Source organism: Beta vulgaris, chromosome 8 (genome assembly GCF_026745355.1).
Source record: "Beta vulgaris subsp. vulgaris cultivar EL10 chromosome 8, EL10.2, whole genome shotgun sequence".
NCBI lineage: Eukaryota > Viridiplantae > Streptophyta > Magnoliopsida > Caryophyllales > Amaranthaceae > Beta > Beta vulgaris.
In genome coordinates, this window is record NC_079209.1 from 13,763,680 (window position 1) to 13,783,966 (window position 20,287).

General features: G+C 35.0%; 1 protein-coding gene across 1 annotated transcript; it reads right to left on the reverse strand.

The window, feature by feature from the left end:
• Positions 1–5,389: 5,389 nt before the first annotated feature.
• On the reverse strand, positions 5,390–15,815 carry LOC104883027 (WD repeat-containing protein 55). The gene is made up of 18 exons (XM_010667466.4): positions 15,590–15,815; positions 14,400–14,503; positions 13,992–14,108; positions 11,145–11,293; positions 11,025–11,057; positions 10,868–10,932; positions 10,696–10,783; positions 10,521–10,593; positions 9,548–9,654; positions 8,755–8,797; positions 8,566–8,622; positions 7,716–7,792; positions 7,474–7,522; positions 7,338–7,384; positions 7,132–7,205; positions 6,522–6,577; positions 6,009–6,141; positions 5,390–5,676 (listed from the first exon to the last, which is right to left on the reverse strand). Exons 4-18 carry the CDS (start codon positions 11,237–11,239, stop codon positions 5,609–5,611), a joined length of 1,065 nt encoding a protein of 354 aa, XP_010665768.2. The 5' UTR covers positions 11,240–11,293; positions 13,992–14,108; positions 14,400–14,503; positions 15,590–15,815; the 3' UTR covers positions 5,390–5,608.
• Positions 15,816–20,287: the final 4,472 nt, after the last annotated feature.

A 20,287-nucleotide genomic window follows, 5' to 3' on the forward strand; every position in this document is an offset into this window, starting at 1 on the left:
CTTAGATTGTATTCTAATCAACTTATTGGAAAATTTGTCGGAAATTGCCTTTTACACGCACTTTTTTTTAAAAAAAACCGAACATGTAACCAATTTTTTGGTTCTGTTTTTGGTGGGAAGCCACTACTTGTTAGAATTTGGTAGTTAACCCAACTTTCTAGGCATTGAATCTTTGAACCTCTTTTTTTTTTTCCTTTCTACTTTCGCTCCTCCTTTCTTCTGTTAGCATTCTCTCCCTTAGATCTCTCGCTTTCCCTATCTATTGGCAGACCTTACCGACACTTTCTTCTAATGGTCGGAGCCTCATCCTCATCACCGCTTGCTAGCGTTGCTGTTGGTCTTGTTTCCGCAATTCGTTGTTCGTGTCATATGAATTTTCTTAATCCTCAATTCACAATCATAATTTTATACTTAAATCTATTTATCAAACAATATCAACAAGGCTTAGCTCACAACTACTCTTTTGCTCGTCCCTTCTCTCTCCTCTACTTTGTCTGTGTTGGAATTTTTTGAAGAGTTCCTGCATTTTTCAATTGTGATTTTTATAGGAAGATGGAAGAAGAAATGGGGTGAAATCTGGAAAATATGGTGCAAGTGATGATCAAAGCTGGATAACTGAAGTCAACTATCGAATTCTGGCAAGTGGTGGCTTCCGACAAAATAATAACCAAAATACGGTGGTTGCAAACTTTTTAGATTTTTTTTCTACTTTCTGTACTATCTACTTAACTATATTTTTTGTACTACCTACTTAACTAAATTGAATGTCCGACTATCAAACCCGCTCTTTGAAGACTTTGCTAACCAAATTAACTTTTAATTTGAAATGGAGGAACTAGGGAGGCAATTATTGGCCAGAGCTTGGATGAAACCCATGTTGAATAGCGGAAGTGCTACCTTTAACAGGATAAGTTTTACTTGGGTTCTAGCATATACCATTGTACCCTTGAGAATTCCGATCCTCTTGGAGGTTTCCAGTACTACTTGAAAGAGTTTTTGAGTATCAATATCAATAGATCCAGTGTTAGTGGAATCGCTCTTAATGGATTATACTTTTAGCTTTTTCTTGATTTCTCTTAGATTTTCTTCACTTGTAAAGGCCTCATTTTTTTTAGTTGGTAAAATAAAACCAACTGAACTAACACCTTGCACAAGTATAACCAGTCAGGTTTGCAAGTCAAATAAATAAAGAAAACGGCCAGATACTACTATAAGACCAATCTCCTAGAGACCATGAAAGCAGAATACAACACCATTCTCATCAACCTGAACTACAAAAGCTTCAACTAGAGGCTTCTTTTATAGGATACCATAACGGCTAACTTGATTTACCATAAGCTTTAAGAAAAAGTAAAACATAAATGGAATGAAATAAAAACATGAGATAATGTGCTTTCTTCCGTATTCTATTAATCTGAATTGATCAGGTGATACCATCTTTTTCTGGCTAAGCAGAAGCAGGAATTAGGAAACATAACAACCTAATGATAAACTCTCATGGATAAGCTAGGGGTAAATTCGAGATCAACAACCGATGACAATAATAGTATCAATATCAATAGATCCAGTGTTAGTGGAATCGCTCCTAATGGATTATACTTTTAGCTTTTTCTTGATTTCTCTTAGATTTTCTTCACTTGTAAAGGCCTCATTTTTTTTAGTTGGTAAAATAAAACAAACTGAACTAACACCTTGCACAAGTATAACCAGTCAGGTTTGCAAGTCAAATAAATAAAGAAAACGGCCAGATACTACTATAAGACCAATCTCCTAGAGACCATGAAAGCAGAATACAACACCATTCTCATCAACCTGAACTACAAAAGCTTCAACTAGAGGCTTCTTTTATAGGACACCATAACGGCTAACTTGATTTACCATAAGCTTTAAGAAAAAGTAAAACATAAATGGAATGAAATAAAAACATGAGATAATGTGCTTTCTTCTGTATTCTATTAATCTGAATTCATCAGGTGATACCATCTTTTTCTGGCTAAGCAGAAGCAGGAATTAGGAAACATAACAACCTAATGATAAACTCTCATGGATAAGCTAGGGGTAAATTCGAGATCAACAACCGATGACAGTAATATATACTCCCTCCGTCCCGAAATACTCTTTAAATTTTCTTTTTTTATGTGTTCCATAATCCTCTTACACTTCTATTTTGAGATATGATCCACTATTATTTTAATCATTTTACTTTTTAACTATTAACCCACATTCTTTCTCCTCCAAATAAAATAATACCACTTATTACTTACTAACTCTAACTATGGCCTACTGTAATACTTCGTATTTTTTAGAGTTATTTTTTATAAATAAGAAAATATAAAGAATATAATCGAAAAAATATTTTCATATTATTTACAAAAAACAATACAGTGTGAGTAAATCTACAATTTTAACTTAATTATGCAACCTACTTAGTATAGCTAATTATTTTATGGTTTGGTTTTATTTGATTTTCGAAATAAATAAAATAAGAAACAAGAAGTTGATTTGGGAACAAGTCCTATTAAACTTAGGTTTACCACCCTATAAAAAAATCAGCAAAAGAAACCCTAACCTTTCTACAGTCGTTTTCCCTCACTCCTCCCTTAAAAGAATTTTCTCTGTCATCCCTTCTTCTCCCTTGACCCCCTTCTCCTCCCTTTTATCGGAGCTTCGTCCGCATAATCGAGTGTTGTATGTGTGTGCAGTGTGCGAGAAGGGGCTTTGCGACGTGAAGTCGAGGGCGAAGTCGTGCGAAGTCGCGCGAAGCGAGTACGGTGTGTCGAGGGAGAGCGTCGAGTGTGTGAGGTGGTGTGTGTGCGAGTGTCGACTGTGCGACTCTGTGTTTGCGTGACGAGCGACGAATCGTCGCTGCTGCTGTGCGAACGCTCGAAGGTGAGCGTCGTGCTTGGTGTGCGCGTGTGTTATGGTCGCGCAAGGTAGGCGACAATGTGGTGCTCGAGGGGGGTGTGTGAAGCGAGGGTGTGTGAGACTCGAGGCGAGGCGACGAGTCGTGTTTGCGATCGTGTGTGTGGCTTGCGAATTGTCGCGCGCGAGGCTCGAGCGGTTGTGCGTCGCTGGTGATTGACGCCGGCGAGATTGTTCGGTATAAAAAAAATAATATAATAATATAAACTTCTCTTTTATTACTTTATATTGTATAATCTGATTTTTTAATTTTAATGTAATTTGATTTAGTTGTAATTTGAATGAATTTGTAAAGACTAGCAACTTATAAATTAAGTAAAGAAAATCAAATTTATAATCATATTGGTAGTTCTTATGGTAATTTTATTATTCAAATTCGATTTTATAAGACTTGGGCATAGTGGGTTAAGTTTTTGTTATTATGAATAAACATATTATAAGCTAACTAAAATCAGATTTGGACATTGTTATTAGTTTTTAAAAGAGGTTAGTTTCAATAGAATTATGAAAAAAAAAGAAGTCAACAAGATTGGTTATTTTTATATTTCGAAACACTAAGTTTTATATAGTTAGTCACGTTGTTTTATGTTAATAATATCAAGGACGTAGCACTAAAATATTTCATAATTCGATAAGGTTTCAATTTCATAAGCGAATAGTTTAAATAGTCAATGAAGATTCTTCATTACAAGGTAAGTACACGAATTAGTTCAGTTGCATATGTTAGTATCATGTTAGGTTATGAATTCTTTCATCGGAACCTAGAATCATGATAGGGAACAATTGTATGATTGAGATTGATGAGATTGTTTGGTAGCATGAAATGGATTGGAAATCTGTATGTATATCCTGATTGTATGACTTGTGAATTGGATTGCATTGTTTTATAAATGCGTAATTTTATCGTATCACAAGCATGAAAAGTATTGGATTGATATCTTTTGATTTATGGTGTAGCAAGGATGTTACAAGATTTTAAAGAATTGAGCAAAATATATCTAAGAAAGAACATTAAATGATTACATATTTAATGTTGTGTGAATGGACAATACAAAGAAATGAATTTGGCAATAAACTTGTAGTTGCACTCCCTACAAGTAATGAACAATGGGGGAGTCCGAGACTTGTTCTACAATCCTACAAAGGCCTACTGTGACGACAATAATGTCCTTATGCATTTTGCTAACTCAAATAGGCGGAAGGTTCTATACGATCTTGGGGCTATGCATACTAAGGTGATAGACTTGGGACGAAACAAAACCGTATTTACATCTCATCTACTAGACCAAGTTGTCTATTAAAGATTAAGTAGCCCGTATGATTCTAGTAAGATGACGGTGCCCATTCGTTGCCAACTAAATTATAAAAATAATAAATGTAATACTATCGTACTATTATATCTAGGAACGATTCTTATTGTTCTGATTATGTTTTGTATATTATCTCAATGTTTTAGTACGTACTCAGCATAGCTAACTGTTTGTTATTTGTATTTGTTTGTTGACCTGTGATGACCTGTGATGAACCATTAATGCTACAATGAGGAGTAGATTAGGTGTACTAGTATTACTACATGAAATTAAGCATACAGAGAATATATTCTAGTCTCTAAACTTTTACACGTCTTGGTTAAACATTATAGAACTATTATGATTTACTTAGTTTGTAATTTGAATGAAAAGGAGTCAATGGTGCTTCCCAAATTGTAGTTAACATTTTATTTCTGCTACAGTTTTCATAATAATGATTTAAGATTAATGTTTCATTTCAATAAGCTTTTGTTTTACCACGACAGTAACACTCCCAGAGAAAATGCTAGTTTAAACGTGTATGGATTTTAAACATGTAAGGATTTTGGAGGTGTTACACCCATATACTACTTTTATTTGAATTTTTTCCTTGGATAATGCAAAATTGGGTTTTAATTCCCAAAATATGCCCAAAAAAACTAAAATTCCCTGCGTACCATCCACGTAGGACGGCACGCGAGATTTTTTTTTTTTAGTAAAACCGCTACTTGCAGTAGCGGTTTACAAGTGCGGAGAAATTTTTTTTTTTTCAACTTAGGTAAAACCGCTACTCGGAGTAGCGGTTTACAAAAAAAAATTTTTTTTTTTTTTTTTTTTTTTTTTTTTTTTTTTTTGTAAACCGCTACTCCGAGTAGCGGTTTATTATGAAAACTGATATATGCTTACCATATTTTGCGCAGGTAAACCGCTACTCAGAGTAGCGGTTTATATTTATAAACCACTACTCAGAGTAGCGATTTATATTTATAAACCGCTACTCCGAGTAGCGATTTATATTTATAACAAAAAGAAAAATAATTTTCTCGCGTGCCGTCCTACGTGGACGGTACGCAGGGAATTTTAATTTTTTTGGGCATATTTTGGGAATTAAAACCCACTTTTGCATTATTTAAGGAAAAAATTCACTTTTATTTACTAGTAACTTCTATCACATCTACTTTTCAATAAAATAACAATTAATAACCAAACAACTTATCGTCTAAAACTACGTGCCTTGATAAGTGTCAAGAGTATGATGGAACGGAGGTAGTAGTAATTAACAAGTGAATATTAAAAAAGCCTAAATAAAATTGCCATTTCATAAATATCCACATGATGGGGACTGATGCGCACCAAAAAATTGCACCCTGCTTGCATTACAGACATTCAGCAACATGTTACAACTCTGCGAAGAAACTGCCAAAAGAGCTGCTAGAAGCTTTCCCATTGTTCTTCGTTTTCGTACCTGGTAGGAAGTTAAAACCGAAAGGACCCACTCTGAGCCATCGCCAATCTAGGTTGCATAAAAAAGTAGATATGGACAAGAACAAAGGAAAACAACATCCAGAAATTGAAGATTACGGTATGCTATGATACATTTACGGTATTTGTAGATAAAGAGCGTAATTTTGTTACTTTAGTTGAGAAATCACTAATTAGACGATTAGCTATCTAACTTTTTTTCTAAGAAAGTGTAAAAAAGAAACATCAGGTCTAGTTTATCAGCAAAGTTGGTTTAGTCCATTGTTTGTTTGTATAACATAATAACATGTTCGTCTTAGTTACATCTACACATACCTCTGGAAGTATTTGAAAGATCAGAATCGACATCCATGCCATCACCATCACTACCACTATCACTGCCAGATGCAGCTGTCTCGTTTCTTGTAACTGTGCTAGAGCCTTGTAATAGCTCATCCATATCCCACAACTATACAAAGTAAAGAACTGAATGATTCAAGAGAAATGGCAGAAAACAGACAAACTGACAATACAAAAACACATAGCAACTGTGTCATGGTTACTGGATATGACGAAACAAAGATTGAACTTTGAAACAAAGCCATGCGGTGTGCAGATGCAATTGGAGTCGATTAAATTAATATTTGACGGACTAATTTTGAAGAACTGCAGTAATTTTTTTCTAAAATGCTAAGCTCTGAATAATAAATTAATAATGCATATGTTCCATCTCATAAACCCTATCAACCCTAACAATTGAAGTCACAAACTTAAACTTCTACCACAGAAAATATTAGATAACATAGCTATGCATGCAAGGCGGACAAGGGAAGAGTTCAAACTTCAAACCTTCAACACGTTATCATGAGATATACTTCCAAGAAGCTTCTTATCATGTGAAAAAGCTACAAGATCAAACAAAAATCACATTGTAATTAAGCTAAAGTTGATTGCTATCGGATGAAGTAACGAAGTCTGGGAAGCAAGGTGTTCATGAGACGGCAAAAAAGAAGCGTAAACTAAAATTAGTCCTAGATCAAGAGTATGTCCTACTTTCAACAGACATTAAAAAATACTACTTCCGTTTCTTAATAAGTGTAACACTTTCCTTATTTGGAATAGTCACAATAAGTACAACCAAGCTCAAAATGGTATAAAAAGTTCAATATTATTACAAATATGCCACCAAAAAAGCAAGAGGGGACCATAACTTTATTGTTTTATCACTTGAGTTACTCTACTTTATTATGTTCCCAACTTTCTCTCTCTACATACCTTGGTATTCCCCACTTTCTCTATGTTCCACTTATTAAGAAACGGAGGAAGTATATAAAAATTCTTCATGGAAAGCGTTCCATGCGGTGAAGTGTTGGGTCAACATAGTCAAGGTTAAAGAAGAAATGGTCTAACAAAAGATAATTGTAAAAGGAATTAGCTTTTGTTAATCTCCGAGGTATACCAAGACGTTCAACTGGATAATCTGAGTGCTCAGCGATTGGTTGAATGATTCTGTTGGGCAATATGCCCACCAAACTGAAATAAAATAGAAGACAATATTAAGGTTTGATGACGTAGTGCAGTAAATTGCAGAAGAGAAAATTCTCATGTCATGTACATAGGTAATAACCTCCGCTCAAGGAGGTCCTAAAAAATCCTGTCATATACCTGATGAGCCCATTACAAGATCCAGTGATCACTCTATCTTCATCATACTAAAGCGAAAAGGACAAGAGGTTAGCATAACGGCAGCTAAATTAGAAGAAAAGTAATAAAAGGGTAGCTTGCATTGTAAAGGACTCACCTTCAAGAGAGCATCAACAGGGTTTGGGCTCAAATCAACAAACCGATCACTGTAAACACATGCACACACAATAAAGAAAGGTAATTTTACCATCTTTTATCGTAAGAGCATATAGAGGTATGCTTGAAGATGAGATACTACAGCAATAACAACCAAAGCCAGGTATAGCTTTTTAAAGGTAGCCATAAGCCCATAACTATGATAATAATTATATCCACACCATCAAGCATGAGAAAGCACACCTGCAATCTTTGAAGAATCCCCATGAGTATAGCAACAAAGTCCCAGTTTGTGTCCCACAGACAACTTTCCTGCCATTCTGAGAGGGAAAGCTCATAGTTGGTTAGCCAAAAAGAAATCAGCAATTGAATGATGCCACATCAAATCGATGTCCTAGTGGCTATGCACAAAGGCAGAAGAATCCACGTGTGCCTTAGTGGTCTAACAATGGCTTTCTCTTAGGTGTGTAGAGGTCTAAGGAAGGTGTTCGAAAAAATAACGCAACATCTATACTTGTAGTTACCACTATTAATTATCTTTACTTATTATTTCAGCAATCATTACTGTGTAAAACTACCTCCAAAAGTCTCTCCCCTAGTCAGCTATATAGTAAGCCACGAAAGTCTTACATTCCAGGTTAGAGTTCACCACACTAAGAGTTGTTTTATGCAAACCCGCACATGGTTAACAGTTAGTACTTTTATTAACTATAGTTCTATATGATATATAAGCTCATGCTAATCAATATAATTAAGCTCAATAAGGTTTCAAGATACAACCACCAAAAAGCTTACAGAAGCAGGAAACTATTAAGCAAATAAGAATCCACCAAAAGAGAGGAAGGAATGACCGAAAGGGAAAAAAAATACTCCTTGGCAATGATCTAATTCATATAGAATTATAGTTAATAAAAGTTTTTAAATATATAAATTCTTAACTTTGTTCAAAGGCAATGATCTAATTCATATGACAATGTCTAAAATCTAATCTAAGTAACAGACGAGTAGATGGTGAATGGTGCAACAAAAGAAGCAATCCGCAAAAGTTTGTCCGGAGAAGTAAGGAACAGGAATCTAGGTTTAATACATATACCTTCATAATAACTACAGAAAGTGGTTCATCCTCACAAAATTCAGATTGTGCTTGGACCTTCAATTTATCAACAGTCAGAGTCAGAGAGGGAATCAAACTCAAGTAAATTCATTTAACAGCGCAGTATAAGTATAAATATCTCAATATAAACATCAATACTTAAACAAGTAAATGAGTCAGCTTAAATACCTTATTACTTCGGACACTGCATACAGACAGAGTCCCATCTCCACTGGAAAACCAAATAAAATTGTCAGAAAATGTATGTATAACCATCTTAGTATTTATACTCACTTAATTAATCCAAAATCTATCAGTAGAATATTGAAGTATGCGATTTTCACCAACTTAGTGTTTATACTCACTTGATTACTGATGCTTTTAACTATTAGATCCCCCACCTGCTTTTTTTAGACAAGTCTTTTGTCATGCAAACTATGTCATACAATAGATCATAATATAAATCACTTTGAACCATCAAGTTAGCTGATTCTTCATAGTGTCACTAGAATGATTGATCCTTCACCCCACGTAGCCAGCAAGGTCTACCCAAGGAACAGAGGTTGGGGAACTTTTATTGCAGTTTGCTACTTTGGGGAGTAGCATCAGGAAAATAGGTATCATAAACAAATGAGAGTAATAAAAAGACAATAAACATCTGATTGCAAGAACTAGTTTACAAGATGACGTAAAGGCAATAGAAGAGGTTGTTGAGGAGCTTTTTGTATGCAAATGCCACATACATGTAAATTTAAGGTGTAATTCTTCAATCTTTTCTACTAGCTCTTCTCAATCATTGCATGCCTTATTTTCCACCAAATTAACTAATTAGCATAGCACGAAAGTACTTATGCAAACTATTCGGTCACAATTAATAAACCCTATTCAATAGCACATCTGCATAATGATACAAGTATCTAAACATTAAACAACAAAACCTCATGCGTCCAACGATGTTAAAGTTGGGGATAAAGTTGATTACCTGGTAGCTAAAAGTCTCATTGAATCTGATGCAAAAGTCAAATCTGATATGTACTCTTCATGAACCTCAAAAGTATTGCAACAGGATTGCTGTCTGGTATCCCATATCTATGCATGAAATAATGATGAAAATAATTATCAATGGGAATATAGGATTAAGCCAAACCAAACTTTTTACTCAAAGATGGTACTTCCAACAACAGTTCCATTCACTGAATCAACAGCAACAAACCATCTCTAAGGAGCAACAAAGAGGTATAGGCTAGTATAAGATTTTGACTCCAAACACCCCCCCCCCGCCCAACCAAGACGCACCCAGTGAGGGAAAAAAGGAGATGTAATCAGAGCTTGGGACTTTACGCTACATATTGAACATTTCCCCTGGCACTTTATCAGAGTCTGGCTTCCCTTAACCTCATTCAATTTCCACAGCCTAAGTTACATAAGTTGGTTATCTAGAATTGGCAACTTCCAAGAGATATAAGACGTTCAGACTTCACACAGGTAATAAGCTACGATTAAAAACATGTCAACATGCTTGAAAAGTATTGAGCGGGAATAGCGGCACGGTTTTAAAAAATGTTCATATTGAATATTTCCCCTCGCAGACACATAATATGTTACACCTTTATGTCTGGTAAATATCTCGCTATTCTGAATAAAAAAAACTTAACCATTTAGAGGATAAAATTTCCCCTTGGCAAAAACCTACACCTCAAGTTAAAGAGAAAACAAGGAAGCAACATATTCTTTTCAAAATAGTAGTTATCCCCTTCAGAAAAAAACAAAAAAAAAAGCTCCCTAAATGCGACATAATAGGCGACAACCTTAATTTTCTTCCTCAATCCCACAAACTTATGTAACGATATCCACCAAATTGCTAACTTAAATCAAATTTGCATTGCAAAAACAATAGACACTAAAAATTGAGAATATACTAAAATAAAAGACAATACAGGAAACTGAGTCTGCACCTTAACACATCCTGCATCATCGCCTGAAGCAATGGTTGCTTCTGTCAAGTTAATTATTCTATTGATTGGAGCTCTGCATTAAGTTCAATTTTCACAATAACAAATTTCAGCAACTTCATTTTCGAGGCAATAGATATAAACTTTAGATTATGATATAAACTCTCACGACACTCACGCGTGAGCATTTTGAAGATGAGCAATTTTAGCTCCAGTTTCAACATCAGTACCAAGAATTGAGCAATCTGGGGACCCTGTCACAATTGCTAGAACACCACAAACAACAAATTAATTCAAGGAACACACATTGCACAATAATCACCATTAAAAGCAGGGAAAGCATTAGTTACCACACCCCTCGTGAATAAACTGCGTAGCTCTACAAGACTCCTTGTGTGCACGAACTTTCACCAAGCTGCATTAGCACCAATTAGAAGCATTCTAATTAACCATTTACAGTGTTCTAAAATCAAATTATACCAACAAGAGTGAAAACATTTTTTTTACCGTTGTGGTTCTGTTTCAGCAGCATAACGATAGCTGCAACATAATTAACCCAGAAAATCAAAAATTAAAGGAACTCTTAAGTACAAATACCACAATAAATAAATGGGAAAAGTTACTTACAGTAGAAGATAACCATTGATTAAACCAGTTGCAACAAGAGAGTCAGATGGGTGGAAATCTATGTCGAACGGGAGGCTCCCTAAATTTATCTCCATTACAACTGAGCAGTATGCAGTAGAGAAAGGGAGCCAAAGAAATCACCTCTAAATCTGCAAAATTTTGGAATTGGGTTTGGTGATTTGTTTAGATGAAAAGCAGCAATTGGGAATTGATGAATGATGAATTAAGAAAGTTGAAAGTTGCAATTGTTTTTTTTTGTGGGGTGGGGTGGGGTGGGGTGGGGTAGGGTGGGGGGGTTAGAGTCTTAGAGACAACTAGGGTTTATAAAGTTCATCTTACTTTCTTTATTATCATACCTAGGCCCTAGGGTGTGTTTTGTTATTTGTGAAAAAAAAATGAGGGTGTGTTTTGTTCAAAACAAATAAATATGTATAACTTTGTTTAATAACAAGTTCACTTAACTTCAAATATGTTCCTAAAAAAAAAAATTCAAATATCTTTTAACACCTTATAAAATACATTTAAATACCTATATTATATAAGTGAAGGGGGGAAAAATAGTGTCCCCTTTACAAAAAGTCCGATATTATCCTTAATGAATTTAAATTGTCATATACTCCCACCGGTCTTTATTAGTTTATCCGTTTCTTTTGCACAAATTATTAAGAGAAACAATATTGTGGGACATAAAAGTAAAGAGAAACTACACCTTATAAAATACATTTAAATACCTATATTATATAAGTGAAGGGGGGAAAAACAGTGTCCCCTTTACAAAAGTCCGATATTATCCTTAATGAATTTAAATTGTCATATACTCCCACCGGTCTTTATTAGTTAATCCGTTTCTTTTGCACAAATTATTAAGAGAAACAATATTGTGGGACATAAAATTAAAGAGAAACTATTATTTTATGTTATGATTGAATATATGTGTGATGGAAAGTCAGTGGTCCAAATCCAAAATACAAAAGAAATGGGTAAACTAATAAGAGACATCCCAAAAAGAAATACGCGAAAACTAATAAAGACTAGAGTTAATATATTAAATAATTTATTCTTCTTTCTACTTGCCATATATATCGAACAAGTTAACAATGAAATTGAATTTAAAGTTTCAATTTCAACTAAATATTAAGTTGAGGAGAATGATATCTTCTTCTTCTTACATTTGTATGAAAAACTCTAATCAAATATTAAATTTACAATATAACTTGATTGACACAATCACAAGAAAAAAAAAATTGAATTTCATATTAATAATTATATTAATAATATTTTAAAACCTAAATGTTGAATATTATCCAGCAATCTCTATTATATAAATTAAACTCTTCCACTTAATTTATATTAAATTACTGAACCTCATACACAAATTCTTACACTTTATTTGAGAAGCTTTGTTGTGTTGTATATTTCCTTTTCTCAATACTATATATTTAATAATGATAAACAAATAACTAAAAAAAAACCAACGAAACATTGATTTAAGAAAAACAATATAAAAAAAATTTAAAACAATTATAAATTTCAGTTCAAATCTAATTTTTTTGTAACATTAATGAATAACTAATTGAGAAAAAAACGTTAATATGCCACACATGCATAGAGTCTTAGAGATTGGTAATCCCTATATTTTATTTTAATTAGTATATAATTGATTATTACCTTTTTGTATAGAATAGCCATAATTATTTCTAGATTTGTAGCTATAAGGCTCTATTCTATTTAGCTTATTTTAACATTAGTTCTAAAAAAATATGATCTTATAAGATAAGATAAGATAAGATACGATAAAATAAAATAAGATGTTAGACACACACAATAAACTATCTTATAATTGTGATAAGATAAGATAAATAAGATTATTAAATAAAAATTTATAAAATAAGACAAAATAAGTTGAATTGTTGTATTCTTTATCTTTCTCTTTCCCCTTAGTCTTTCTTTTGAATGTTGTTTTTCACTCCAAATAAGTGCCTTTTAAGGCTATGCACAATTAGAATTTAAAATTGAAAAATATACTGTAAATATTTAACATATAGTGTGTTGATATTTCAATTGATAAATGTATGAAATAAGGATTTTGAGCTAAGTGGTATGATAAACATAAATATGGAAGGGCAGGAATATAGTACTTGATAAGACACATCACAGGAATATCTTCAGGAACATCTCCCCCCATTCAAAGTGAAGTAATTGGAACACTTTTCATTAGTACAGACCGTCAAGGCTGTAGAACCACTAGACAACAGAAGTAAACTTCTTTACCTAGTTGATGGGTAGGTGGCAATTGGGATACTATGTAATTTCTCATTATATTTTCTAGAGCACAAAATCTATATACAACAATTAACTGATGTCACACAAAATATTATGATGAGTCTTAAATGGTTAAACCAGACATATATGCTTCATTATCCTGTTTGGTTGTCCCATGCAAAATATATCTTTTACTCTCCCATCACATCCATATAGAACTCTTCACTTCCATACACTGCCCTTCCATGGAAGCGTTTCAGAAAGTTAATTTTTTTGAAAATTTCTTCACCAAAAAAGGTGCATGCAATATAAGCGAAAAATGATGGCAATCTTTTTCAAAAAGACACAAAAAAATGGCTCTCAAGAAGTAATTGTAAAGTGGGGTTAGATATTTTAGGAAATTAAAACAGGGTAGTAGCCAACCACCCTACATGTTACTTTGGGGTTTCACAAACTGCGCATCTGCACAGCTAATATAATAGCATGAAAGTAGGGTAAGAAACCAGAAAACATACAGGAGACGAACATCAAGTGTGATAAAAATTTAAAACTGCAATCAATCTTTCGACTCAACTCATGCATTACCTCTTCCTTGAGCTGAAATGATTGCAATTTCGATCTTAAAGCTGCTTTGATGTTAGGTGGCAGTCCCTGATATAGAGCATCCCTTGTGTTTGGTGGTACAGAGTTTGAGCGAGAGACCTGATCATGAAGATATGGTAAGCAAATTATAATATGATTTATGAGCTAGAAAATTTTCTGAAGATCTCAATTGAAGAATTTTTCTTAATGTATGCATATCAAGGATCTGGTAGCTTAGACATATCATCAATAAGGATCAACGATCAATGATGAGGCAAGAATCCAGCAAACTGGTAGGAAGTGTATTCCATGTCTATCGGCAAATGCCTCTGATGCTCATACTTTTGCATATTAACGTGGACCACACACACACCCTTAAGAAAGCAACCAGGAGAAAAGCAGGGAACTCACAAGAGTATCTATTTGAGTGATGATGTTTGCGTAATGCAAGGCCAAGCCTGCTGACCCCAATTTTGGATGATTGTTTGAAGATGTTCTTATTGGCTTATCTCCATCTGCAAGATCCCATCAAATCTCACCATTACTGATAGCCACATGTACAAGTTTTTGACATATACAAATGAATCTAGTGAAAAGCTAGGTCTTTTTTGACACACATTCAAATCTCACTCAAAATAACAAGATCTAGCTTAATTGCTTAGAGTAACACCATGAGGTCCGAACCTAGACAAGGCAAGAAACAAAACCCTAAACAAGGGACACTGCAAATAACTGATCCTCTACAAGTTTGATTAATAGTAACTCACAGTTAATGAAATATAATTTCAAGCAACAACCTGGTCACCCATAGAAATGTAGAATAAGAGACTAATAATAAAGACATAAATAATCACTAGTAAGCCTAGTGCTAGTTACATCCAGAGAGATGTCAATTACGCCTTGGAAATTTGAAGTGACAATTGCCACTCCAAAAAATTTCCAAAAGGTTGGGTTTTCAAAGCAATAAAAGAACTGAATAAGTTCATCTTACTTTCTTTATTATTACACCTAGGCCGTAGACAGTGGCGTATCCAGGATTCCAACCCTATGGGTTCGGAACCGGTAAAAAAAAATTCTAAACCCTTCATAGTCACAATACAATCTACACAATAAAACAAGCAAGAAATTTGAACTCCATGAGTCTAGACAATACAAAGTTCAATCCACAATCCACAATCCACAATCCACAATCCACAATCCACAACCCACAACCCACAACCCACAACCCACAATCCACAATCCACATTCATTCATTGAACATTATTCAACATTCACATATCACAATCCAAAGTCCACAATCCACATTCATTCATTCAACATTTAAATCTAAAATTCATAAAGCAACAAATTCATTTTATGAGTAATTGAATATTGAGTAAGTGAGTCTAAGTAATACTAACAAGTAACAACTCCACATAACCACATTCCACAATCCACAATTCCACATTCATTCATTCAAGTATTCAACAATCAATATTAAAATGATTAACAAAATTACATAACTACAATTAGTCAATTACATATTTTAATCATCTAATGTCTAAAAGACTCAAATCTGAAATAGTAAAATTCATATTTAAAATTGAAGAATTGGGCTTTACCTTTCAAACGGTTGGATAGATGGTTAGATGCGCAGAGCCTCGCCGAAAATCTTGCTGGTTCGCCGTCGTGGTCGCCGGTGGGGAAGTAGACGGTGGCCGACTGGCCGTGGGCCGTCGCTGGTCAGACCGTTGCTAGGGAGTTACGAGTTAGGGTTTTGGCTTTGGGGGAAAAATATTGGCTGGGTTCGTTTAGTTGTTGGGGGAGAAATGAGAATGGGAGGCTTAAAATTTAGATTAAAAAAAAGAGAAGGTTTAAAAAAAGAGCTTCAAGTACCGCGGCCCGCGTGCACTTCTCTAGAACTGAACTTCTAATCCTCGTCCCATAATTACTTAAAATCGCCCAAAAAATATTAAAATTACATTTGTAACCTTTCCTTTTTTTCACTGAATCTTCACCACCATTCCCTTACTACAAAGCTACTGCCACCACCATCCCCCCACAGCAGCCCCCTCTCCCACCTCAAATTTCAGATCCAACCTTTTTCTCACCTCTCACCTTCCCCGGCCTTTCTCTCAACTTCGCCGGCCTTTTTCTCACCCTCACCTCTCACTTCGTCGGCCTTTCTCTCACCCTCACCTCTCACTTCGCCGGCCTTTCTCTCACCTCCCGCCGTTCTTTCCATCGCCAACCATGGCCAGAACTATCACCTCCTAGCCTCTCTCACCTCCTGCCCCCTTTCTCTCATCTCGTGCGCGCCTTTCTGTGACCTCCTGCCGGCGCCTTTCTCTCACCACCATAGCCATATTTTCGAAGCACACCATGGCCAGATAAAACTGACGAAAATCTCGAAAAAAATTTGACCATGGGGGTGAACGTCTCGCCTGGACGATCGCCCCATGGCCCAAACGTCGGGCCGGGACGTTCGGGCCATGGATGGGACGTCCAGGCTGGACGTTCGCCCCATGACCCGAACGTCCACGCCCGACGTTTGGGCCATGGGGCGATCGTCCAGGCGAGATGTTTGCCCCCATGGTCAATTTTTTTCGATATTTATCACTAGGTTGGTGTTGATGCAGGTGGCGGGTGGTGGGAGGTAGGGGTGTTCATAAAAAACCAAAACCGAAATACCGTACCGAAATACCGAAAAAACGGTCTAAATGGGTGGTTACCGTACCGACAAAAAAAAGTTTGAACGGTACGGTTACCGAACCGGAAAAATTAGCGGTTAAACGGTACGGTTACGGTTATGATTTTCGAGTAAACGGTTAACCGAAATACCGAAATCTTTTTTTTTTTCTCTATTTAATTGTTGTGAAACATTTTCAAACAATTACATTAATTCTAAAATTTGTTGCTAAGTTACAAAAATTAGAGGAAGTATGTAATTATTTAGAAACTCTAGTACTAATATAAACACTGTAATTAGGAAATGAAGTGAATTCTTAGTGTTTATGTTTCAATTGTTTATATTGTATTATCCACTTTATAATACATTTTATATTAGAGTATATATAATATTAAAATATATGCATAAAAAATTGAAAATATATATGTACATTAAGTAAAACATAATAGTATAACTTAAACAACGGTTAATGGTTAACCGAAAAACCGTACCGAAAAAACGGTTACCGTTTAGGCGGTAACCGGTTTAAACGGTTACGGTTCGCAAAAAGAGTGTACCGAAACTTTCGGTTACCGAACCGAAATATTGTTTCGGGGCGGTTAACCACCCATGAACACAGTGGGAGGTGGTGGTGGGGTGGGAGGTGGCGGGAGGTGGTAAGGGGTGGTGGTGGGTGTGAAAAAAGGAGAGGGTAAAACAGTCTAATAAAATAATCTCGGGGCGCTTTTAAGTGATTTCGGGGCGATGTTTAACAATCCTCCTGTAGAAATACAAAATCACTGGGACACAAGCTCCTTTGATGTTTTACTTTGCACGCATATAGTATATATCTAATATATAAAATATTTTTAATTTAAAAAAAAAAACTGGGCAAATTTTTCCAAAAATCACTGGGTTCACCTGAACCCAGTAAACCCATAGTAAATCCGCCCCTGCCGTAGAGTGTGTTTTGTTGTTTATGAAAAAAAAATGAGGGTGTGTTTTGTTCAAACAAATAAATACGTATAACTTTGTTTACCAATAAGTTCACTTAACTTCAAATATGTTCCTAAAAAAAAAACACTTCAAATATGTTATAACACCTTGTAAAATAAATTTAAATACCTATATTATACTTTAAGTGAATGAGAGAGGAAGATGGTGTCCCCTTTACAAAAAGTCTGATATTACCCTTAATGAATTTAAATTATCATATATACTCCCTCTATTTTTTTTTATCTTTCTCACTTTCCTGTGCACATCTCCAATACATATCTTTCAACTTAAATGTCTTTTATTATATATTAGTAAAAATTATAACAATTGAATATTAATAACGTACTAATTGAGACGAATTAAACAAGACCCTACATGCTTATATTTTTTCGTATAAATTCAAAAAAATTGAGAAGATTCTCTCTAAGTATGAACAGTATCAAGATTCTAAATGAGAACGATAAAAAGAAATAAGAGAAAGTATTATATAATTTTTTCTTCTTCCTACTTGTCATATATATCGAACAAGTTAACAATGGAATTGAATTTCAAGTTTCAACTAAATACTAGTATTAGGACCCGTGCATGATGCACGGGAGTATTAATTGCTTGATAGCATAACTAATGATCAATAAAAATAATCAAAATAACGTAACATATTTAACTAATCATATATGAAGGCATCAAATCGTTATTTACAGAAATGATTTTGTAACGCAATCTATATGTTTGAAAACACTTCCTTGTAAACTACGTTTGTTGTACTTGTACGCACTCCGTGTTCTTTGTCAAAAGGAAGTATCTCCAGACCTTTTTTGCTCGTAACTCTGGAAACAACAACATAAAATTGGCCGTGGCTAAAAACATGTCTCGGGAGATACAGGCCTACATGAGACAAAGATTGTCCTTGACTTTTATTTATAGTCATAGCAAAACAAAACCATTAAAGGAAATTGACGTCTCTGAAATCTGATAGGAAACTTGGTGGAGTCCGACGGCGTCAATGTCATTCTTGGGAAAAACTTTTGCACCCACATTACTTCCGGAAATAACAGTAGCTTCAATAACACGATTACCTAAATGATTGACGACTAACCTCGTGCCATTACATAATCCAGATGTTTGATCAATATTACGTAGAAGCATAACGGGCGCACCAACCTTTAATCGTATGCTATGATTTGGGAGACCAGAGCATTTAATTGTATTGAGAAAATTCAGTGGAGTATATTTCGTGGACTCCAAAGTTTCCTTCCTCTTTGCTTATAGCATCCGAACTCAAATAGACTCTCTCTTCTCCTGGAATAGTAGATAGAACATTATCATTTACTATCTCCACTATCTCATTTGTTGGGGCCAAAATAGTTCTTTCTTGGAAATATTTAGGCTTCCCAAATAATGCTCCTGTAGGTCTGGATACGTGCTTTCAACAATTGCTGAAATCGGATCGACCCCGGGATCTATAAGGATATCTTTTGCAATCTCGATGACGGCTTCACCATCATTAGGACCGCCAGCATTTCTATCTCCTACGCTTAGTATCCACTCTGAGAATTCTCGCAATTCATCAACAGAAGATTTCGAGGAATCTGATTGTAATCTCATATTGCGAGTAAGTCTTAGGACCTTACACGAATCCCATAATTAAGACGAATTAACGGTGGCGAACACGATATCCTGCCTACTTCCCTTTGGTACAACTGGTAATATCTGCCTGAGATCACCACCTACTACTATCACTTTACCTCCAAATGGTCGATGCAAGTTATCCCTATCAACAGACCTCATTATGTTCCCTCAAACTTCTATCAAGTGCTTCAAAATAATACTTATGCATCATTGGAGCTTCATCCCAAATGATAAGTTTTGTCTTAATGAGAAGAGCAGTTAATTCTGACCCAGGGTGAATTCCGCGCAAGTAGAATTTTCATTTACATTCAAAGGGATACCAAATCTAGAATGAGCTGTTCTTCCACGTGGAAGGAGGAGAGAAACAATTCCACTCGAAGCTACTGGCAATACAATTTCGCCCTTCTTTCTTATTGCAGCACATAATGTTTTCCAAACATATGTTTTACCCGTCCCTCCATAGCCGTAAACGAAAAATACACCTCCTTCTTCACTCGAGACGGCATCCAATACTTCTCGATAAATCATCGACTGCTCATCAGTTAAACCTTTATACAATTTGTCGTGTTCCAAGGTCATTTCCTCAATGTCATATGAAAGCTCATCTGCTATAAGCTTGTTTTGTCCTTCAAAAATGATTAGTTCATCTGGAAACGGCATTTCACTGAATCTACGCAAGCTGCTACCATTACTTTGGAGCATGGTTTCAATCTCAGCCAATGCAAAAGATTCGATTTGATCATCGGTTAAATGCAGGTCTGTGAAACATATAAAAAAACAGTAACCTATATTAAGAATGCAAATTGCTAAAAAGTATGGTTTTTGACTCAAAAATCTTTTCGTAGTTATTTACCTTTATTTTTTTGAAGACAATGCTGCTTGTAAAGTATGTCATCAGATAATAACTGCCATGTCTTATGCCAAACTTCCTCCGGCTTCGACATGCTACCAGATAATAGTAACATAGAGAACAAATGTCTTAGATAATACCCTGATTCTCTAAAACTTGCTTCTGTTATTGCATCGA

Bases quoted from the DNA above. Each gene is read 5' to 3' on its own strand.
- LOC104883027 (XM_010667466.4), bottom strand. From the start codon at position 11,239: ATGGAGATAAATTTAGGGAGCCTCCCGTTCGACATAGATTTCCACCCA. The intron at 9,655-10,520 runs GTGCAGACTCAG...TTTCATGCATAG, and splicing joins ATGATGCAGGATGTGTTAAG to ATATGGGATACCAGACAGCA. The intron at 7,385-7,473 runs GTGAGTCCTTTA...TTTTCGCTTTAG, and splicing joins CTGTTGATGCTCTCTTGAAG to TATGATGAAGATAGAGTGAT.